The sequence below is a fragment of the Antedon bifida genome, chromosome 9 (assembly GCF_963402885.1).
Source record: "Antedon bifida chromosome 9, ecAntBifi1.1, whole genome shotgun sequence".
In the NCBI taxonomy this organism is placed as follows: Eukaryota; Metazoa; Echinodermata; class Crinoidea; order Comatulida; family Antedonidae; genus Antedon; species Antedon bifida.
In genome coordinates, this window is record NC_136234.1 from 5,683,964 (window position 1) to 5,709,503 (window position 25,540).

At 32.7% G+C, this 25,540-nt stretch overlaps 1 protein-coding gene across 1 annotated transcript in view; it reads right to left on the reverse strand.

The window, feature by feature from the left end:
- Positions 1-3,314: 3,314 nt before the first annotated feature.
- The window catches only part of LOC144851964 (uncharacterized), a 128,629-nt gene continuing 106,403 nt past the window's right edge, over positions 3,315-25,540 (reverse strand). Inside the window, exons 6-15 of the mRNA XM_078709639.1 lie at positions 17,738-17,941; positions 17,542-17,635; positions 15,943-16,140; positions 13,389-13,556; positions 12,661-12,904; positions 11,783-11,945; positions 7,668-11,244; positions 6,731-6,918; positions 4,664-4,799; positions 3,315-3,903 (exon numbers count right to left, since the gene is read on the reverse strand). Of these exons, the coding sequence (XP_078565765.1) occupies positions 3,764-3,903; positions 4,664-4,799; positions 6,731-6,918; positions 7,668-11,244; positions 11,783-11,945; positions 12,661-12,904; positions 13,389-13,556; positions 15,943-16,140; positions 17,542-17,635; positions 17,738-17,941 (5,112 nt within the window). The 3' untranslated portion in view covers positions 3,315-3,763. The remainder of the gene's footprint in view (positions 3,904-4,663; positions 4,800-6,730; positions 6,919-7,667; positions 11,245-11,782; positions 11,946-12,660; positions 12,905-13,388; positions 13,557-15,942; positions 16,141-17,541; positions 17,636-17,737; positions 17,942-25,540) is intronic.

The window sequence follows — 25,540 nt, forward strand, 5'->3', positions numbered from 1 at the left end:
TCAAAAAATGGCCAAAATCGACACTTTTTAAAATACTATTATTATGCAATAATATTGCTATATATGAGCATATATTGCTTTATTATCATCTTATAGACCTATAGTGACCATTTAAGTCCAAAAATAAAAAGGTCGAAATTTGGCAATTTTTGAAAAAAATCCCTGTACTAGTACAGAGATTTTTTTCAAAAAATTGCCAAAATCGGAACTTTTTAAAATACTATTATTATGCAATAATATTGCTATATATACGCATATATTGCTTTATTATCATCTTATAGACCTATAGTGACCATTTAAGTCCAAAAATAAAAAGGTCGAAATTCGGTCAATTTTCGAAAAAATACCTGTACTATAGTATAGGAATTTTTTCAAAAAATGGCCAAAATCGGCACTTTTTAAAATACTATTATAATGCAATGATATTGCTATATACACGCATATATTGCTTTATTATCTTCTTATAGACCTATATTGACCATTTAAGTCCAAAAATAAAAAGGTCGAAATTTGGCCAATTTTCGAAAAAATCCCTGTACTATAGTACAGGGATTTTTTCAAAAAATGGCCAAAATCGGCACTTTTTAAAATACTATTATTATGCAATAATATTGCTATATATACGCATATATTGCTTTATTATCATCTTATAGACCTATAGTGACCATTTAAGTCCAAAAATAAAAAGGTCGAAATTTGGCCAATTTTCGAAAAATTCCCTGTACAGGGATTTTTTCCAAAAAATGGCCAAAATCGGCACTTTTTAAAATACTATTATAATGCAATAATATTGCTATATACATGCATATATTGCTTTATTATCTTCTTATAGACCTATATTGACCATTTAAGTCCAAAAATAAAAAGGTCGAAATTTGGCCAATTTTCGAAAAATTCCCTGTACTATAGTACAGGGATTTTTTCAAAAAATGGCCAAAATCGGCACTTTTCAAAATACTATTATTATGCAATAATATTGCTATATATACGCATATATTGCTTTATTATCATCTTATAGACCTATAGTGACCATTTAAGTCCAAAATAAAAAGGTCGAAATTTTGCCATTTTTCGAAAAAAATCCCTGTACTATAGTATAGGGATTTTTTCAAAAAATGGCTAAAATCGGCACTTTTTAAAATACTATTATTTTGCGATAAAATAACTCCATATGATCATATATTGCTTTATCATCATCTTATAGTACCATAGACACCAGTAATGTCGAAAAATAAAAGGGTCGAAAATTGGCCATTTTTGAAAAAATCCCTGTACTATAGGCCTAGTATAGGGAGTTTTTTTTCGAAAAATGGCCAAAATATAGGTTTTTTAAATTCAATTATTATGCAATAAAATTGCTCCATATGATCATATATTGCTTTATGATCATCCTATAGTACCATAGACACCAGTTATGTCGAAAAATAAAAGGGTCGAAAATTGGCAATTTTTGAAAAAATTGCCTGATTATCGGGTTGCATAATAATTCATAATAATATTATTCAATATAATTGAAAAAAGCCAACAATAAAATGAATGTTTGAATGGCAAAGTGTATCAATTATTATCTGTTTATTTTATGTGTTTTAAAAAAGAAATCCCATTTTCTTTTTATGAACAAAATACAATAACTGGTATAAATAGTTTTTTAAAGATCTAAAATTATCTGTACAAATGTCTAGATTCTAAACATTTCATATTAATAAAAATAATAAAATTAATAATTACAACAATAATAGTAATAAATAATAATTTTAAACTTGAAATTATAATAATTAATTAATAGTCATAAATATTATTATTTTTGAAATAACATTGGTCAAGTCCCAGTCACCAATGTGAGCGTCTAGTTTATTTTCTTTCTAGAACACCAGTCATAGAAACAATTTACTTACAAATACCAATAAAAATAATTAAATGAAATTATATTATCTGTACAACTAAAAAAAAAAACGGGAAAATATATTGAATCTGGTAGAAACTAAAATTATGTACTTTTAAATTTGTTTGTGGAGAAAACAACGTGTCTACGCTGCGCAATGATTAACTATCTGAGTAAATAGTTACGCCGAATAAGTTAGCAATTCTCGGTGGATCAGGTTACCAAAAAAGGCATTATTAGTTGATCAATAATAATTAATGTTAATCAATACTAATCAATGTTGATCAATAATAATCAATGTTGATCAATAATAATCAAAGCTTATCAATAATAATCAATGCTAATCAATAATAATATCCAATGATAATCAATAATAATCAATGTTAATCAATAATCAATGTTGATCAATAATAATAATAATAAATGTTAATCATAATAATCAATGTTAATCAATAATATTCAATGCTGATCAATAATAATCAATGTGTATCAATAATAATCAATGTTAATCAATAATAATCAATGTTGATCAATAATAATCAATGTGTATCAATAAGTACCAATAAGAGTAATATACATCAGCTATGGTATTGCACATTTAATAATCTACAAATGTTATATGTACAAATTTGCACAAATTTGTAGTTTCAAATTATATTTTTCTTTTAAATAATGTAATAAAATTGTTTAAAAAACATGGCTGGGAGACAGTAATCGGTATTTTTAATTGATTTGGTTAACTTAATTTGTAAGATTCTTTTCCTATAGAAAATTAACTCGACAACTCATCATTACAATCCTTCTTTGTACAAGTATGGTTTTAAATATGTTGTTTTTCTACAATTAATTTCTCTATATACAAAATTTAACAAAGTTTACATAGACTACAATCCTACATATTTATTTTCGTAATGAGAAAGAATTATTACTTAAAATTATAATTAAGAAACCTTCTTCTTAAAAGCATATGGAAGAATTATTATTGGCTAAATTTGCTTTTATGGAATTCAGTATAAAAAGTGTAACAAAGATGTTTGATGGACATACAGACAAACAGACATAATTCTAATACAAGGGCTCAATGCAAAATTATCGCAAGTATGATCTTAATTAGATCTTAGAATTAAATTTATTTTATATTGGCAATATTATATGTATATTCTACCTATTTAAATTCAATAAACTACTTTAATAAATTTCATTTAAAATTTCTAGTTTTAGCAAATAAATTATTGAGATAATTACTGTTAGGAATAATATTAAACAATCATATAATCATTCGGTAAGCCTACTCTATACTGTATCTATTAGGATCTCGTTATAATATTCTCTTATTATACATAATTTAATTAGTTACACTATGAACTCTAATAACAAGGTTGTGTGAAACATCATTGTTTCCAATAAAAGGGAACGTGTATCTTTGTTTACATATTATACATTGATCATTGCCGCAAAAAATAAACAATGATGACAACATAACACACATCTTCCTGCGATGTTTTGAAATGTTGTCTAGAAATATTCTACATCTCTTTGAATTATATGAAACATCACTAGTAGAAATCCCCCTTTTTTAAAGGAATTTATCTATCTAAATTATCAAGAAAAACCAATTTTAAATATTTTCTTGTATGTAATCTGGGATCTCTTCCCATACTAACCTTCCACGGTTTCTTGAGACCCCATTTTATCATTTTATTTAAACATTGTTCATATCATACTATTTTCACTATTTTTCTGATGATGAATAAACATATACATAGCATTGAAGGAAGAATTTTGTAAACAAGTTAGTGAGCATATTCATTCTTGGACGACTTCCAAGATATTATTTCAAATATAATTGTGAGAGTGGTGTTAGTAGAAATATTGGTATCATCAGTGGAATATGTCAAAACTGGTAATAACCATCACATGGGCCTTGCATGCTTTTACTCTTTCTTCTAAGAGCTGTGTCTCTTGTTCCAGAGCATCTATGAACAATTCATCAAAAGGATCCATCTCATCTAATACATGTACTGTATTGGGATAAAAAAAAGAGGAATATTAATTATATAAGAGTACATGAAAAAAAGATATGTCTACATCAAATCAATATTTCAATTGAAAATAATATAAAAAAATGTGTATAGTATTAGTATTTATGAAATGTATATATTACAAGATTACAATATAGATTGACATCCAAAAAAAGTAAAACATTATTTCTTTAGATAAAGATTTTCAATAACATTCAGAGACATGCATACATAAATAGTAATATAAAGATAATGTTTGACCTTTTCAACAAGGAGTATATGTATGTCATTTTTACAACATTTGAAATTAATATTGTATTTGTGCCGTGTTTAGTTGTTTGTCAAGGAAATAAAGCTCTGTCTACACTATCAAATTTTATGTGACAAAACAATGTGATTTGCCTATAATATGGACATGAAGATGTCATATTACTACCATGTTTGGGCATATAACTACCATATTTGGGCACATCACACTTTTTTGGTTAAACTAGTTTGATAGTGTAGACAAAGCTTTACATTGCTCATCTTCATATACTTTTCAAATATTATTTTATCAAATATTCAGTTGTTTTTATTTTGTTTTGTTACAGAAATGTATGTTAACATTTATTACTTTACATTACAATATATGGTGTGTTTTATATGATGTTTGTTTTGTTTTGTTAAATAAAAACAAAAACAGAAAGTAATTAAAAAAGACAAAAGACAAGAAAACGATCAACTAACATTGAGAGGGAGGTTGTTGCAGACTACCTACAGTCAAATGTCCAGCAGCTTGCATCAGCATTCAGCAATGCTTTAGTGGACATCAACTGTTGTTTTAGCTGGTGTTGCTTTTCTGTTAACTGTGAGATGCGATCTTTGCCTGATTCTAAATTTATTTTCGGGGATTCCTGCAAAACAAAGATTATAATTTTACTCTAGTGTCATCAAAGTTATAATGGACAACAGTAGTACGCAGAATAAACTACATATTCTTTAAGTTCTATTAAACACCCAAAATTAACTTAAACTGTTCTTGAGATAATGAATATATACTAAATACACTATATAAACACATTAGGCATAGAACGTTAATTTTAAACCGCCCAGTGATATACTGAAATTTAATTAATTAATTTGAAACAATACGAATAGGAAATCTGTGAGAATATACTCACTATATGTATATTAATTACAACACATATCCATAAAATTAGTGAATAAAAATCAGGATAAAATGAACAAGAAATGTCATTAATATATAACATGCAAGTTGCAAAGCATACTTTCTCATTTGACATTTAAAGTGCGGATTTTTCGCATTACCCTTCACGCTAAGTGAATACATTTGAAATCACATTGATTATAAGCCTTAATGCTACGTATCTGACAGTATTCATGCATGCAATCATCACACCATCAGCAACACTCAAAGCAATTATAACAACGATGCTTAGATATCCAATTCTAATAATTGACGTTTATCACAAGTTCAGCCTAGGCTAACTGTACAATGACCTTGATTGACCCCTTAAGCGAGTGCGTCCCTCGGTAGCTTTGTTTCACCTGATTATCACTTATATTGGCTATCTAGGAAACGCCAATTAGATTAACTATATACTTTCTGAAGGAAATCTCAAATCTTTAGTTTCCTCAATCAAGAAACACTTTCTATTTGTGTTCAATCATTTGGTAATTCTCTCAGTAATAAAATTTACAATAAAAACTTAGTTTCAAAACTTGGTTTTACAGTTTTCTAGGTGGTACATTATATCTTTTCTATACCAATCAGGACATTTACATTTTGTCTATTCAAACTGAAACTGTAGATATAACCTTTCTATACCAATAGGTACATTTACATTTTGTCTATTCAAACTGAAACTGTAGATATATCTTTTCTATACCAATAGGTACATTTACCTTTTTGTCTATTCAAACTGACAGATAAACTTTTTCTGTCCATCTATACCGATAAACAAGGTGTGATTGACACAAATAAAAATAAGTATATAAATCGATAAGAAAATTATTGGATAAATGCTAAGTAGTGTTTGGTAAGCTTGTTCTTTAAGAACTAAGATACCAGATTTTATTTCCATAGCAACAGGTACGCAATCTCTTTGATTGACATCCTGTCGTTTATGAAAAAGAAAGCGTGAAACACTCTCGTTGAAAATGGTAAACGTTCACAGAGGATCAAGACTTTCCTTCCGTTAGTATCCGCATACAATATTTAAGTTTGTTCGTAAGACAACTAATTGTTAGATTTTCTCACTATTGTTTTATTGAGCAGTAAACGAGATTCTTAATCACATACAGGATATTGAGAACATCTTAATATCTATCTTTAGCGTTTTCAACATTCTATTTTTCTTTTGCTAGATGATAATCTTAGTTTTTTTAAGAGTTTTAAAATGGAAAAGCTGACGCAAGAGTTGTTTTGCTTCATACTGTAGGTGTAGTTCAATAATGGATGTTATGCCATCTATGACTTTGTATTTTTAACAGAAAAATCTCTTCATCACATGATATAAATCCAGCAACAAGGATACCTTAAATGTGATAACTAATCCATACTTTGTAAACTCATCATGTGGCTTTGCCAGTAAAACCAGTAATGTTATGTACAGTAGTAACATAAACATAGATTCATTCAAACATACACTGGATTATAACAGATTAATTTAAACAGTTGACCTTTGACAAGTTTGACCTTTGACCAAACTTCAACTTTGTTATATAAGTAAATTTAATAAGTAAATATTTTTGTTGCCTTATATTCTGTACAAGTAAAAACATCTGGCAATAATTAATACAAAAGCAGGAAATGACCTCTCACCTTAATGCCATCTGCCTTCCACGTCTTCACCTTATCAACATTATAAAGTTTCAATGCGACACCCCCTTCATCTTGGGACCTCTTCCTAGGGGGGAGATCAATCCAGCGTGAGCCTCCGTTTCCTCCCCCTCTATTAGACGTTTGCTCGGCCTGGGCCTTGGGAGACGCGCTCCTGGACCGCCTCGGACCTACAAGTAAAAACCATCACCGTAACCTAAATGTTTGGCATGCTAACAACAATCATTTACTGCAGGACATCAGGTCACTGCTACATAACACAGCAATGAATTTCTCTTGTCCAGCAGTAAAATGTTATTTTAATAATGTTAAATTAAAATGAATATTATATAGTGTAACATTAGTAAAAAAGTATACAATCAAATCATTTGTTATTATATTTTTTAGAGTAGATTAACAAGAAGAATATAATATATATTAAAATGATAAAAGTAGCATAAATAATAATATATCTAAATGAGTTTTCGTGCAATTTTGTGATTGTGCAAGCAGCAAGCTGGTACTAAGTTTGTTCTATCTACAGTGTTTGCTAGTGTATAGCTACTGCATGTTAGAATCTTTCCATCACCATGTGTTTTCAAAGCACGCCCACAACTTCTTCATCTCTAGAACAGATACACTTGGTATCTGAGTTAATATTTTTTTTTTTTGGAAGTTTTGGATCAATTTTAATATAGCTTCTTCCAATTTCCGACAGTTTTGTAATAAATAAAAATAATTCTGAATTTTGAATATAATCAACATAATTAATGAAAATAAATTGGGACTAACAATTGTAATATAAAAAATGCTATTTTCAATTAAAATATTGACTAAATAATTTTTTTATATAAATTTGATTTTGATTGATTTAACACTTAAAGTGTTTGAATTTTGTAAGAGGAAGAATGAGAGAGTTAGAAGTAAGCAGTGAGTTTACCTTGTAATTTACGTTTAAGATGTTTGAGTGCCTTCACTTTGCCAGATGACGTGTAATCGTGTTCAGATTCCCTTAGCATACTATCATAGCCACTACTAGCTTCTTCACTACCGCATGCAGTTGCCCGTTTGTTAGAAAGACAATCACTTACTGTACTGCTGTTATCGCTCCCATGCCCGCTACTCGAGCAACGATTCTTCCTCGGTTCCGTCATGGTCGAGTACGGGGACAGGAATGATGTCTTCACTTTAGCAGGGCTTTTTTCTGCGCACACAATCCCGCTGTCGTTACCGCTATCCGACGAGTCGGTTAGACGGTTTCCTACTTTGAGTTTGCCATTCGTTTGTGGAGATTTGTTCGTTGGTAGAATGTCGCTTAGTGAACTTGTTGCCGATTTGTTATTGGTAGAGTTTTTGGATAACGTCGGAGCAGATTTACTAAGGGACTTGTTTCTAACTGGTAGACATGTTCCTCGACTGGTTGCTGTTGACTTTGGGCTGGTGGATGTTGTCTTGCTTTTTGATGGGCTGGTTTTAGCTGTTGGTATTTTACTAGTGGTGGTGGGTTTTTTATTGGAAGACGGTGTAGGAGGATTTTCCTTGCATTTAGTTTGGCTTGGTGAACATTTGGCACTTTTTAGAGCGTTTCTAGCAGTTTGTCCACTTTTCGGAGATGGACTGCCAGTACGTGTTGGCAACTTACTACTACTGTTATTTGTACGTCGACTTGATAACAAACTGGTTCGACAACTTGATTCGGTATCACTGTACGATTTCCCTTGCATAGATATTGTTCTAGATTTGTCTGACTTTTTACTTTTAGATTTGTCAGACTTTGAGAAAATCTTTGGTTTTAAAAGTCCTCTTGATCTGGATTTTTCACCAGATTCAGCACTTAAGTGAGTCTTGTTTGGAGACTCTGCCACTTGCTCAGATTCTTGGGAATAACATGGATTTTCTTCAACATCAAATGTCGGAGAGGAACAAGCACCAATGGTTGGAGGTCTAACAGCCTCCATTACTTCCTTCTCTTCGACCTGTCTGAGTTGATGTCTAAAACCATTCCTACGTTCGTTCATTCTGAAACCCATTTCTGGCTCCGACTGAATGTCAGCTGCACCATCTGGTTGGCGTAGCAACCACATATCGCTACATTTTAACCGTTCTTCTTTCTCTTCTAGCAACCTTTTCTCATTTATTGACATTTCTTCTTCTACTTTAGCAATAGCATTGCATAAAACCGTTGGAAGAGGCTCAACGTCAACCTGGTTCATCTTCGTGAGATGGAGCGGACTGGCTTTTACTGAAGTAGGTTCAGACTGAGATTTGGACATCTTCTGATGAACATCGGTTGGTACAGGCTCGTTTGACAGCATCTGGCGATGTTTATGAAGAGACCCTCTTAAGCAGTTATCTTCACTGGTATAACCTCTAGGATCTACTTCTACAGATTTTAATCTTGCCAACACTGGATTGACATTAGCACATGGTAGAATAGTGTTTGTGTCCAGATGTGAAATTGTTCTTTGAGTGCTTTCAGAACTTGCTGAATTCTTGTTACTCTGATTGCTCATTCGGCGCTTCTGACTTGCTTCCCGGGTTATTGTATCCATCTTTTCCCAAACTTCGGCATTCTCCTCCGTCATCTTATCAAACAAATGCATTGCGTAAATTGGCACATAACCTGAATGTGCATAAACTTTCTCTTCTACGCTGTGAATATCCGAAGCATTAAATCCTGATGAGAGATCTTCGCTTTCTTCATCCTCCTGGCTAATAAAGCTCGAGGGACGAGAGTTTGTTGAGAACGTTGCGTCGGTTGCATCACTGATGCAGCTTAATCTTCTTAGAGGATGATCAACAGCAAGATGTTTTTCACGCATCACTACTTGGCCTTCCTCTTCTACTGTCATGTACGTGACAACTTGTGGTTCATCCATCAAAGCGGTAGGAATCTCAAAATCTGCCATTGTCGATATCGATCCTTCGTTTGGATCGTCGGTAAATATGTCGTCGACGCTCAAGTTCGAAATAACGTACATGGATTTTATCGCATCTAGGTCACGCATACGGAACTCCACAGATGACACGCTGTCGGCGTTATCCAAAGATATCTTATTATTCTCACGTTTTTTCTCACTTACTTCAGATTCATCATCTGAATATACATAATGTCCACGATTCCGTAACTCTCTGTCTATTACCTCATCGTAAGGTATTTGATTATTAGTGTTTGCACACAAACTTGCAGTATTCAGATTAGCATCGAAATTCTCTGACAGTGAATCCAACGACTGCCTATCAAGCGTTGCTAAGCAACATGCTTCTGAACCGAGTGGCATATCGTCGACTGTCAGAGCAGCTTGTTCCAGCGAGGTCAGGTCGTCTGTTTTAGTCGACACAAACGAGCCGACCTCTGAATATACCAAAGACATCTCGTCTTCTGATCTGACGAGCGATAATTCAGATACAGGCCTTTCAAGGAGTTCTGCAATAGTGTCTAATGATTCTACTGAATGTATTACTCTATCTGCATCGTACAACGCTTGGATATCATGATTTCCATTCAAATTGCCATTTACATAATCACTTATCATATCCATATTTGGTTGCAATCCATGAGCTACACATACTTGAGTAACATCTGTAAACGTTGGCATACTAACAGATTGCGGTAAAGATTCAACGTTTTTGTAATCGTTGTTGTAGTTACGTCCAGCAACACCCATTTTAGGATGATGACTGGACCTTTGCGTTGGTGAGAGATCTTCTACATTGCCAGCTAATTTTTTAATATTTTCAAAGTTTGATTCTTGCATTGACTCATCGTCCTCTACGTCGTCATCTGGCGTTTGCAAGAGATGGTCGACAACAGGAGGTACACTTTTAACATTTGGGATTCTTTCTTCAACACGAGCAACCCTCTCCTCAACCTCTGGAATTCTTTCTTCAGCACATGGCATTCGTTCCTCGATTTTAGAAGTATTAATGACAGTCCTATTATTTTGTACGTTATGAACAATTGGTTGTTTTACTTGCGATAAAATGTCTGTCTTTTTTGTGCGTTTATTACTTGAGGAAGTTCCTGATTTGGAAGGTCGCGGAATGCCAGATTTCTTGGAAGATGTTTCATGTTCTTTTTCAATCATTTTCATGTGATTTGCGTTTAAACGAGGCGTATCGCTCTCACTGCCACTGTCCTTTTTCATTTTTTTAAGTTCATCCTTTCGACTAACTTTATTATCGATCTTTGCTAATCGACTATGAAGCTCGTCGTTTGAAGCATTTCTTGATTCATTTACACGTCCAAGAGTTGGTCTGAAAATCGGTACAGATTCAGGAGGACCTTCGTTATCGGTCAAATCGCGATCGCTCAACGCACATCCATCGGGTCCAACATAGATAACAGTATCACACGACTGCTCACTACTGGAGATGTATTCAGGGTCACTTTGCCGAATTGCATTCGTAACTGTGATTCCATTGATGTTTTTCGTGTGGATCGATCTAAAGTGGGGGCGCCGTCTTCGTCCTTCTTCGCAGGAGCTTTCTCCGCCGGATGAACTTGTTCCAGAATACTGCAAAAGAAAATTTCTCAATTCAATCCACACCTCCATTGTTTTCAACTAAATCATTGAACATATTAATACTTGGTTTATATACAATTTATAAATCTCTTGGTGCGTAGTATTTATAAATCGGGAAGTCTACCCATCCGTTCGTGGACGTCCTGTCTTTTATCTTTTGCTTCGTTAAAAGCGTAATCTTTTTATAAGCATTCACTTCCTACAAAAGCATTGGTTTCTCTTTAGGTTTTGTGTTAATAATAATAGTATACATTTATTTAACACCTTTAACAAAAGGAGTATTAAGATAAGAAACACTTTTATTTTAACTCTAGAAATTTATAAACAGTTTATTATTATTTCTCTGTGAGATTTGCCAATAAGAGACCTATTACATGTCTTTAAGATGTTATTAATTTAATATCTAAATAATTTCACTTTCTTTTTTCCGATACTTTTATAAATCCATCAAGTAGAAAATTATGAAAACAAACGAGTACCATTGTTAGTTCAACATCCATTTGTGAATAATTAACCCGATTTTACTTACTTTAGCTTTCTTTTTGCCTCTCCTGTGGATTCTCGCAGCCTGTTGTATCGTGCTTAATGTTTCGTTGTAGCAGGAGATAGCGGAGGAAACATGAGCTATCATCGTAGCACGGCAGTTGATACTACCTAAAGACTCCCTCAACAATTGGGTCAATTTACTGTCCCTGCGTGATACAAAAAAACAAGAACGGTTTATCATCATTTGCTGTACTTTTTGCGATAATAGATTCACAAGTTTAAGTTAATTCTCAGAAGATTAATTACGGCTGATGAGGATGAGCAAAACATGGACGACCAGAACAATCATGAGATTGATAAATTATGTCATTGAACTTTCTTTACTCAAAACTAGTTCACTTGAAAAAAGGCTTACTCATTATAAAAGGATATGTTGGAAAAGAACATAACAGCGTTTGCCATTAGCATGGATTTTAAGTGTCATTTTTGGTAATGTTTTTTTTGGTCTTATTTTTCAACTATTCAACAGTAACGCATAGTAAGATACAAAACACAAAATCAAGATTTTTAAAGATAAAATTATAAAATAATTAAAAACATCAATATTAATAATTATTATTTGTGAATCTGTTTCCATCTATCTACAGTATATAAGAATATGTTATTCAGTTTAATTAATAAAGATAATAGAAAATATAGATTTGTTGTTTTTCTTTTAGAATCAAAAAGATCAAAGGGGGTTTATAAAAATAACATTTCCTACTTATTGATTGTGTTTCACTTTCTATATCAAAACAGAAGGATAATAATATAACTTCCTTACTCTACATCATAAAATAAACTGTACAATCATTATTTTTGACACAATCATTAAAACTTGTGTTTCAATTAATAAAAAAAAAATCATTTTTTTACACCTACCTGTGCGGAATGTGTTTATCAGAGTTGAGCAAAGCAAGAACGACATTTCCCAAAGATGAGAATGATAATGCCTGACCATTACCGGTTCGACTGCCTTTATCGCAGCTTCCTAAATCAATCAAATGAAGACGACTGCGTCCTCCCATCACGCCTCCTTTGCCGGACTTCTCAAAACGGTATTGGTAAACGTGCAGAGTGAACAGCATGTGAGAGTTACGAGATTCCTCCTCTGGCACCGGCTCATCTAAGATGAATGCAACCAATTTTTCAGTTTAATTTATATAGATAAAATATATCAATGATTAAGTCACTAAAAACCAATAAATTATATTGGTAAATACTCAACTATTTAGATCAATAATCTTATCGTGTGTAATATATAAACAATAAAAAAACAATTTTGCAAATGTTCAGTGATGAATGAAAAAGCACTTTAACATTCTTCAGCGTTTAATGTAAATTAAAATCTATCTTTCGTGTATCATTATTATGCCAGTTTTGATTAAAATATTACGACAAAATATGAAATTTAATATGATGGTGAATTGGTTAAAAGCTGCCACAAATTGATGACAGATTAAATGTGACATTTCTGAAGACTAACAAGATTTATAGAAGGATAATATTTCATTTTCAAATCGTCTTATAATATTAATATTTTTTGGAAAATTAATATTCAGTTTATTCATTCAAGTTAGTAGCTAAAAACAGATTTCCGAAGCATGTACCTGTGGGGTAGGTTTTGGATTTCCTAGCTGCAACTGCGGCATCAAGATAAAAAGCAGCTTTTTCTGCAGAGGGCGCTCTAAGTTCACTTTGATTCAGAAGCTGGACTCCGCAGATTGGATCTTCCGCCAGGTATATCCCAGGTGAGGTTCCACAACCATTATTGCTACCTGTTTATATACAAAATAAATTGTTACTATTATTAACTAAAGAGAGAAGGTTGTTGCCGATGATTATCATAAAATGCTAGACAAGTATGTTTTACTTTTTCATAATTAGTACAATATTTTAAACAGAGTTTATATTCTTTTAATATGTTGTGTTGGAAATTGTTTAAATCTAACATATATTTAAAAAATAAAATCAAACTGTAACCAGCGTTTGGTGCAAATTCCTTTAATTTCTACTATAATAAGGAGAATCTTATTTTTAAAAAAACCTCTAAGCCATGACAGATTCTCTACAAACAGTATGCCAACTTATATAATATTGATAGCTAATTCAGATCGGCCCAAGAGCTCATTCAAAAGAAGCCGAGCTCATTCTGACTGATGTGTGTGATAAATGCCAAGAACTTACCGAATATCAATTATTAGAGTTGTGTTTTAAGTGAAATGTAATATAGATTAATAGCTATATCCATCTTAGGCACTTGATCAAAGTCTAGGCCACAAATCTTTAATGCACCAAGAATTAATGGTCACACACGCTACACGCTCACATGAATCAATACCGGCTAAATAGTGTTCTGTTGAATTTCTCTTTACTATGGCATTTGATAACCGATTAATATCATCTTGTGATGTAGAATTAAGTATATATTACTGACTCTATATTGATTCAGTAATAGAAATAAAAGATAATAGTACTAATATGGAATTTTAATGATATAACATGGAGTGATAATCTAAGGTACTCCTAAGCTTTGGAGCAATTATGCTTCTTATTTACAAGTACAATGTGTAGGTTTGGATGTTAGATTTTTAAGTGTCCACACATTATAACATTATTGTAATGCTGTGTTGATAATCTTGAATTTTGTTATACTTTTACCAAGCGCCAAATTATAATTTAAGAGTTCAGCATTAAATAATGGTCATAGTTGATTGCAAACCCATTCAAGTTTATACCTATTAAGGGGATACCTTTGGGGCTCAAGTGTCCCCTTAATAGGGATGTTCCCTGAATAGGTGTTGGAAATAGTGCATGCCTCACAGTCATTTCAGACGAATGTGTCCCCTTAATAGGCGTATCCCATGAATATGGACAATCCAAAGGATGCATATGTCCTTATATGGTCGTTATATTTTCTGTATGTATTTGGTTAACTTTGAAAGCCATTTTTAAGCAGGTTGAAGAATATTATCAAAGTCAAAGAGAGTTTTGATAGATGCTCAAGCAGCACACTTATAACTCATAGAGAAGGCATTGAGAGCCATCACATCACTCAACTTCTTAATCCTTACTGTAAAGTAGGAAACAGCAAAAGTAGAATACAAATCCCCAATGAGGATTATCTACAGATTAATTCACTATTAATTTAAGCCATATTAGGTCATGTCCATATTGCTCTTTATTCATCCTAAATCTATGCTAATCCTTTCTGACCATCGCAGTAATTGTCGCGTAAAACCAAGTGTTATATTTCAAGTGTGAACGTCATTCAAAATAACTGTGTCAAATATGTGATTATGACTTAAAGAGAGAAAATTCTCAATGGGGAAAGAAAAAAACAATTACAGTGTACACAGAGAAAAAAATGTTTAGAAGAATCATAAAATAGGATTTTGATATTATTTTTTATGATTGGACGTACGTGAATGCCATGAAAGATCACACTGTGTTAATGAATACAATAATCAAGGGAAATTGATAATACGACATAAAACATTCTAATAATAGGAATCAAGAATGATAAGAATTATCAGAAAAATAAGTATAATCTCAAAAAATTAGTTACAAAACAAAAATGACAGGAGATCCCTTGTTGACTTTTAAACATGTGCACTTAACATCAGATATTCTTTCAGCAATCTATATTGTGAAATGACTTGTCTTCAAATCCGTAGAAGTATGTCTCCTACATTTGTCAACATCATAATGTTGTTCAGTTCAAGCCACTGCCCGACTTTTAAAGATCTCCTCAGGCCCCAAGCCCACGAAGAATATAATAATTGAAAAATATGTATTCCATTTTGATTTGACACATAACAAATTGATATATTTCATATCTATGCAAAGATTGACAGGAGTGACTTAATACTTAAATGATGTGCTGATTAAAAAAAAAAATTTTTAAGCGCTGTCTACACTATGAAACTATGTGATGTGCCCATATATGGACATGATGGTGTCATATCACTAATAAATTTGGCCATATCACTACCATATTTGGCCACATCACAGATTTTTGTAGTTGATAGTGTAGACAGAGCTTAAAATAGAAGATGTTACTAAATTATGTATTTACTGAGATATGTTGTGCAGTAGGATGCACACCTATGCGTACACCTTTTATCACGACCTAATAAAATTATGTTTCGTATTTATATTTACCGTTTGCTTGGTCTGACAACAAGTCTTTCAAGTTTTCTTGCTTCCCATGAACCTCTACTGCAGAAACACGTACTGAGAAACGCGTACTTGTTTTCTCCTTCTTCTCGTTGATAAGACGGAACAACCACTCAATGGCGCAGGGAATAACGCCAAGGTTTTGCACGTTATCATCTCGTCCAATCATGGTAAAGGATTTGCCTGAGGAAACAATGAAAATAAATAATAGTAAAATAGAAAGGAAGCCCATTTTGTTTTTATTTGGAATTTAGTTTCACGCGATATTAAAAATTATTAAAATTTAATATGACATTCCTATTGACATTTAAATCTGACCAACTGACCGATGATGTGCGACTATACTCAAATGATGTGTATGTCCAATAAAGAAAGATGATGATGATGATGATGATGTTTCATATTGATCCACAAAACGATTAATTAACCCATCTTTTTAATATGAAGGTGATCAAAGGCCCTGTGACGTGTTCATTGCGTTCTGTTCTCTCTAAACAATTAACAAAACTTGATGAATTATTTCTTATAGCTAAACAAAGATCAATCAATAACATAAACAAGTTTCTTGATGGTTCTCTTAATTGTTCCGTGCTTATCACGGCAATTTAGCAGAAGAGGAGAATGCAGACATAACTATTGCCGCTAACCGAAACACTTAACTAACAATCAGATGTTTGTTTATCTGACCAGCTAGCCACTTATATGTAATTACACCAATCTAACAAAGACTTGATGACCAATCACATATTTGCATTGTGATATCTAACAATTAACAGGCCAACGACATATTTGGAAAGTGATATTGAACAATTAACCGGCCAACGACATATTTGGCCTGATAAACGAAGAGTAAAATGCCACAAGCATGGCTGGTCAAGTAGTAAATCTTGTAGCTAGCGGCTGTGAATGAAAAATGACCAATAGAGATATAGCCATAGGCTATTAGACCGTTTGACCATGGCATTTAACAACACAAAAGAAAGTAGTTATGACAGAACGGACACTATTACAATTGTAATCGATACACACTCTTCATATACGGTTGTATCATATATTATCGGAGCTATTTGAAATGGGATAGATGTCATTGTATGAAATCTAATTGCAAAGAAATCGAGTTGTGTAACTATTTTGAAATGTCTCAAATTACATATTGTATTAGTAGTGAGGGGGATCGCCCAATTTAATGATCACACAAGTGTAACGTTTCACAATACACTGCAGTTAGTCTGTCACAGTGTTTTCCCAATCGATGTGTGGCATAAGTTAAATAAACTTTCGTTTTCCTAATAAGAATATAAATGTTTGTCATTATAATATCGTTATTTGTAATGAAAGGTTTTTGGCCTTTTACAACCAACCCAATCTCAATTGCATAATATTTAAAAAATACAATACAGGTACATACAATTTGAAACCAATACTACAGAATGCCATTTAAAGTACCAACTGCATAATGTAGAAAATAAATATACTAAAAGGAAGAATCACATTCAAAATGAAGAATAAGAATGATCCTGTTGGTACAATAGCAGCACAATTTCAGCATATAGCTTGTGAAAGCCATTTTGTTTGAGCACTTACCAAGCCTTGAGTGACCGTAACAGAATAAGCATCCGTCCGCACCATTCACTACTGCTTGTACTATGTCACCAATACTTGCTGCACACACCTCAGCCTAAAATTTGGAAAAAACACATTTTTATATCATAACAGAGCATAAAATACAGTACTAATATAGCAAAATTAAAAACCGCACAAAGAATTTATTGAAAACTACCTGTGAGGAATCTTGTGGGAAAACGGAATCAAACGCAAACATCTTTGGTGCGGCAACTCCTGTACGCCGACTTGACGTGCTGAGCGGGTTCGTCATGAACGACGGGTCAAATAGTGTCACTTGTTTCTTCTTCTGGTCGACGGTGACAAACGTAGCCGTGTCGTGAGGATTACTAGAGGGAACCACTCGTAGCATTACTTTTACCTGAAAATATATTTAAAAAATGTATTTAATAAATATTTTGTTTCATTTAAATATTAAATAATGTACTGCTACAGTCTCCTGTCTAGTCAATGGCATTTCTGTTAGCAGTGATAAATGATTTATGATGAAAATACCTGTGTGATTCTGACATGAAAATATCGCATTAAATCAATCACGGATCATAACATTGACAAGCAAGACTGAGATGGTCTACGATTAAAATATCAGTAACACTCGTAAATAAAATCCTTATGGTTCTCAAAATGTTCAAAGATGGGTTAGCTTAGTTTGGTCAATCAAATCACACGGTTGTTTGGTAGTATTGCGAAGTATTATATTAATAAAAGAATTCTTTTTTCTAACTTTACACAGTCCATTTTTTTACAATTTGACTACTGTACTGTAGCCTGCAAAATGATGTGAATATAAAATAAATTTGCAATTTACATTAAATCACCATGTTAATATATTTGAAAATGTTTAATTGCTAAAACCAATTGAATTTTATTTAAATTAAAAAATTGGAATTTAGTAATATGCTACTTTTTATAATCTAATCTTGAACAAAGAAACCGCAAAACCAAAATCTATTTATAGAAACATGTCTGAAGTATCGTATTAATACAGGCAACAAAGGACATTATACATTACATCAAGGATAAATGTTTTGTTTAGCAATAAAAATTATTAAAAAGATGTAGATGATGTTGGAAATGTTGATAGCATGCTTCATTGCACTTGTCAATCATAACCACATTTAAAAACTCTCATGTGAACTTTCTTGCATAAACACCGGATCAAAAAGTGTACACTATACATCCATATACTTGAATGAATTCTGAAATAATTTGTTAATAATTTCTCTTGATATCAATTTTGTAACTGGGCGATGTACAAATATCTTAAGGCAGCAGGTTTAATTAGAGCATCACGCTTTAGTGGTTGTTAAATATTGAGAATTGTTACGCACAATACAGGTTCTGAATTCGACAACATAATTAAGTTGACAGAGAACACACGCAGCGGACATGTATCCCCCGTATCACTTTCAACTACACGTTCAATGTTAATTCACACCTCATCGGTTTCTCCCAACAATCATTTTATAAACAGCTCTAAGGCATATTATAACAGATCTCTTACTCATTGGTGTGTTGGTCCTTTTATTTGTTCTGTTTTTATAAAACAGAAAGAAACTGACTAAATTACACTCAAACGTAGTATTAATAACAAGCTCTGTTGTTTTACATAGATTCGATTTGGCAAGAAACTAAAAGGTTCTGTTCATGACCAACAGGCCTTAAGAAACTGCCACTGATCTCATAAAGCGTCGTACGACAGCTATTGTTCCTCAATCGTGATTGACGCCGTCAATCCGGTGGCTAGGGGACACCAAATCTGGACCAATTTTTGTCTAAATTGTTAAAGTGTTAAAAGAAACTTTTAGTAATAATAATCATATTTAAGATGGACAGGTGTTAGCTGCTTGAAACACTTTCACTGATTCATCTCAAGCGAATAATTCGTTCACAAGATGTCATCAAATATTAAGGTAAATTGTGTCGTGAAATTTATAGTCGTTCCCTCGCTTTATCATATTTCATCAAAATATTTTGCTTGTAGTGTGATCGCATGCCCACATTCTGAACAAAATAATCTCACTAAAGTGTTTTCATTTAAAGTTTTAACGTGTAAATCATTAAAAAGAATGCATTGTGAGTAATCTATTTACAGGTAAGCAAATTCCACACCTGGATGGTTGATCATCTAATTGAAAAGATTTGGTTTTTATACTAGAACACTTAGCAGAGAAACAGATATTACTGACATATGAAAAGATATGTTTTGCTAAAATTTCTGACAAAATCATTCCTGACAGGATTGATGAATTCTGTTTAAGTGAATCACAAACTACTTCAAAATATTCTTTACTTTCAATTAAATGCTTAACTTGTGAATTACCGAGTGATGGAATGCTGAACGTGAATTAAAACGGCTGTCTTTACGAGAGCGAGATTAAACGAAATGCACATGAATTCATTTGGGAATGGTTTATTCCAATTTTTTTTTACTATTTCTTTGCAAATAATGAATGATATTACTTCCAAAATCTATATAAAGGGAGTTCAAACAACTTAAAGAAAGTTTAAAGTATCATTCAAATGAGTTTTTATCACTTGGAAAATTCCTGGAAAATCAATGAAACAACTGTATTAGTGAAAGCACAAAACATTCATTTTTTCCCAAATGCAATGCACTTTTTGCTATAACAAAATTATTTATCCCCAATTGCTCCAATCGCTCAAAAGATGACATTTTCCCAAGACATGACAGAGGAGAAACATATGTCTTAATGCTACTACCAACCCCTTTTCAGGGGAGACCCCTTTAAGGGGACACTTTGTTTGGGTCCCAAGGGTCTCAAATCTAAATAGGGGTTCCACTGTAATTGAATGGAAATAGATATTCTGTCAGTATACAATTTTACGGATATTTTTTCGCTTCATTTTGATCGAAACCGAGCATGGTGTGAGATTATTGACCACACCAGCTTAACAAGATGCCAAGGTCAAAGAAGAGGAGATACTTTACACATCGTCGTATCAAATCATCTTGATAGGATTTTACTATTGATTTAGACGATGACTAAGATATATCCTTTGTTGATTTTCATTTTATCCTCTGGGTATGGACACAGACTATCCCCCGGACTTGGATTAAGCCAGATTAATTCCCCAGAGTTGGATTAAGTCAGATTATATAACAAGACTGCCCTCTTTTTGTATTTCTAAATGCTGTAGACTGATGGTCCTAATTGGGATAATTGAAATGAATTTTTATTTTGTCAAGTGAGCATGGGTTTGCTTGAACACTGTCTTCTCATTTAAGTAAATGCTAAATCATTTAAGTACGATAATAAAATTCAATCATGGTTTATAAATATGATCATTGTATTTAGTGGTATCCTTCTGAACTTCAATACAAGATACTGTATAAAATAACTTATATAATTAATAACTTAAAGGTATCATATTAATAACTGAAGTATCTCAGCAAGTGGTATTTGAACTTCTAAATATACAAGATATTTATATATAATAAAATTATAAAAAACTACATTTATATTAAATTTCAGTATCAAACATAGCAATGGTGTTATTTGAAGAGCCTAACTTTGATTCACAAAAGCAATGTAATACCAACAATCATGCTATACTTAACACATATTGAAAATAGCGTTGTCACTAATACCCCTTTTACACTATCACGTAACAGCGGTGTAACCCCGCAGTTGTTAGTACACCGGGCCGTTAAACGCCGGTGTTGTGGTTTTTATTGACTGGTGTAAATGGGAAAATCCAACCACCCCGGTGTGCTCTCCCCGGGGTGAAACGAAGCTGAATGTTTTCCGGTGTACCTTCTCCGGTGTAGTCGAATCTACACCGGAGACACGAAGTGTAAACGGTTTTTGTGGTTCAACACCGAGCTGTTAAAGGTCATTGACGTGAAAATGTAACAGGTTGTCACAGAAATACAATATATTATGCAAACAAAATAGGTTTTTTGCTTAAAATACCTTTTTTTGCTTAAAATAATAATTGTACGATATATTGTGCTGTTCGTTATTTTCTTTTCTGCTGAAAATATTGTAATTGTTCGTGTGCTTTCTACCTTACCAGAAGGCCTAAAATAATGTAATATTGGTGTAACTCTACCCTTGCCGATTCTATGTAGGCCTAATTATTGAAAAAGGGAAAAATATATAATACTAACGTCTCAATGGATGAAAATGATATCTTTTTTAGGAACTGAAAACGTACCATACAATAATTAATTTTCCTTTATTGATACATTGTTATGCTAATAAAACAAATACATTTTTTATTTTAAATACCTACCGTACCTACCCTATTTTTACGCCAACCTAACAATATTTAAGGCCTATTTAATGTATGTACAGTCTACAAGGCGGAAATTTAAGTCATTTTAAAAAGAAAAATAATTGTTAATGTTTAAAATGATAATCTTAATAGCCACAAAGAAAATTTAACACTGGACTACATTCAAAATTAAATAAATTGTGTGTAAATTCGGATTATTATGTTTTGATATGAGATTTGTCGATATGTTCCAGTGTTTAAACGTTTAAACCATAGTCAGTTAAGTTCCACGTGTGCGCTCGCAATGGTGATTTGATTAACACCGGGGTGATCGATGTAGTGTAAATGGGCGCAACTCGAGTTCATCTCGCAGTTTTTTTGGCTAGTGTAAATGAAAATTGTCCCCGAGTTCAACTCGTGTTTCTCTCCCAGTCGATAGTGTAAAAAGGGTATAAGACATACAGTAAAGGATGGACAACTTTCTAATAGTAGTTGGTCATCGACTTTTATTAATTTCGGTTCTTTCCCTTCGATGAACAATTAACGCTAAGCGTCTTAAGTGCCAGAAGACTGTCGCAAGTGACGCTCAAATCAATATCTGGTAATTTCATTTTTGTGGTATTATCTCTTTAGTGAATCACAGACCGTCTTTAATAAAAGACTTCTGAAGCCAAGCTGAGCGTCAATTAACATGACAAATTGAATCGCTAACAGTTAGCCAGTTTCTAACAAATAAAATGGGAGATAATAGAATGATATCATTAACAGTTAGCATCGTTAAACGTAAGACAAATCTAACACAAACAATAAATAAGCATATAAATATTATCTTTGTAATGAAAGACTGTCAAGAAATGATTATTTGCTTGGTATCGAATCTCAGTTTATTTTAGTAAATAAGAAATACGCTTAACTTGAATTATACGGGAAGTACTACAAAGCTAAAACTATTTAATTATTAGATAAAATTATAACATTTTTCCGATCAAAAAGATTCACAATTACCAGCGGGGATTACGGTTCTTGCTGAATTTAGGTCAGACAATTTCTAACATTAATCTGCATCATAGTAGTGGTTAAAGTGCTAGCCTATCATATCCAGGGTCCTGATATAGAATCCCAGGGTAGTTAATAACAAGTTGTAAGCCTCACAATATGATAGAAGCTTTCAAAATGTGTTCACTGTTGTATATTAACGCACTGACATTTAACAACATACACATAAGGTCATACCATGGAGATATCAATGTTACTAACATTATGAATATATTATTATTAACAATATCATATATTTGTATATATTACATTCTGCCTTTTTTACAGTACATGCCATACCCCTCCTTCAACCCCCAACCTTTTCAACTTCTAGTCGGACAGTCACCATCATGGAGGGATAGACTACAGTAAGTTGTAACCAACAATTCCTAAATGATATTAATGACAGGGCTTCACCACCGACTTAACATTTCAAACATAGTTTAATCAACCAAAATTCGACAATCAGTTTTCATAAGACAAATGAAATATCCAATCAAAAAAATCAATATTATAATAAAATCCCAATTAACCAAACAATAAACTAGACTATTACCGGCTTTCTTATACTAATAGATTCATATCATTGAGTCTGAACATTCTGGCAATTTCGGTCCTCAATCAGAAAGTCCCGGAAGACGTTGCAATTTCTATAACTACTGTATCATATTCATGAAGTATACGAATCGAAGTAGATACAGTTACTATACACATCAGATTGTCTGTCCAGAAACCTGCCTATTCCAAGTCCTCTGGGTATTTAACGCAAACTCCCAACAGTTTGAACTAACTAGTTACAAGTAAATGGTAAACACAGCTAATAATAACTGTGAAATTCGTCAATAAGACAATATTACAGGAAATTTGGTCTACAGTGTGTTGCTATTAAAAGCTCTAATCCAACTATGCTTAACGATAACACAGAGATGTAATTTGGTGTTTTGTTAATTGCAAGTTTTCTAAATTATAAATTGGATCAGTGCGTCAAATAAAGGGTAGTAAACTTATACAACTTGAGGGTTACAGGTACGGCTAAAAAAATAATTAGGCTTCTGGGTTTATGTTTAGAGAGTAAACTCTGCTATTTTTCTGAAGAAAAAAAAATGTCCAAGTTTTAAAGATTTTACAACATTTTGCTAAACTTTTTCATATCATTCTTTGTAATCTTAATTTTATCAAACTTGTAGACATATCAAATGACATACATAATTGAATAAGCTATATCATATTAATTAAAAACTTGTCTAAAATGGACATGTATCCGTTGTAACATACGGAAAGCTCATTAGTGGTCCAAAGATGTAGGAGATCGTGCGTCCAAAAACACAACATTGAATTGTCTCATTTTCACCAGAGGCAAAATTAATCGCTCAACCATACTAACAAAAAAAAACTGAATGCAAAATGAGAAATATTAAGTAATAGATCAAGGTTATGATAGAATAAACCATGATAAAAAAAAGTACAGTACAAAATGAGTAGAAAAAAGCATGATGTACTATAAATATAATGATCAAATTACTGCGATCATATTTCTGAGAATAATAGAGTTTGATGATTATTGTACATTTCCAAAATTAAGCGAACTGTACATTACAGTACATAAAGATACGTAAGCGACTCAACGACTTCGGACGTGATGTTTTGATTTTTCCGGACATTTGACTTATTTTCCCGATTTTTGATACAAATCTAACAGGATTTTGAAAATTTAGTAGGCCTATATATTTGGGTAATGTACTACTAGTATGAAAATTCAAGATCGGTGAAGATATTCTGTTAAGATTGATGTTTTTTATCAGTCTCTGTGTCAGTAAAAGCTAGCCCGAACAGTCATTGGGATCACCTTTTGTCCAACCTGTGTGAGCCCATTGTTTGACCGGTAGCGTCCCCTTGAAATTGGCGCGTAGTGATGGCGTCATCTGAAAGGGGGCTAGCTGGAACCGAAGACATTCTACAACGAAGTCAATTACATGGCGATCATGATGATAACTCGAATGCTAATCATGGTGGTGCTGATGAAGATGATGACACCCAATTTGATCATCATGATTCCACTGGAAAAGGTCCAAATGATGTATTGATTAATGAACTTCTGTGCTTTATAGTCAATAACATGGGTAGTATGACATTTGATCGGTTACATGCTATTTGTATGGCCAATTTTCCAAATGATGACATAAAGAAGGCCAAGGAGATGTTATGCGTCTGTGTAGGTGATCCTGAAAATGCGATTCATAAACCTCGACGCAAAGCTGATGGTATACTAAATGATGTGTTGGGCTATCTCATCCAATGTGACCTGTCTAAATTGCCTATTTTTGCTGCAGCAAACCTTAATAAAATACCGGTTGTGCCTGTGGATGCTATTGATGCCCCATTGATTTTCAGAGAACTACAAAGGTTGAGGACAGAATTCCATTGTGTTAAGGCCGACATTGCCTACGCTACTAACCAGCGATGTAAACTTGCTCAACAAGTGAGGGATGTTATGGATTCCCACAAAAAGTTAGCTGATCGTGATTTGCAACCTATTACAAACACTGTAAGTAACAAACTGTTTTCTAACGTAGTAGCAACCAATACCGACCCAGTTGCTAATAGTAAGAACAGCAACTCCGCTTCGGTAACACAGTTTGTGAAATCAGCTACCGTACCAGTATTGAAGAGGGGAATTACCCGT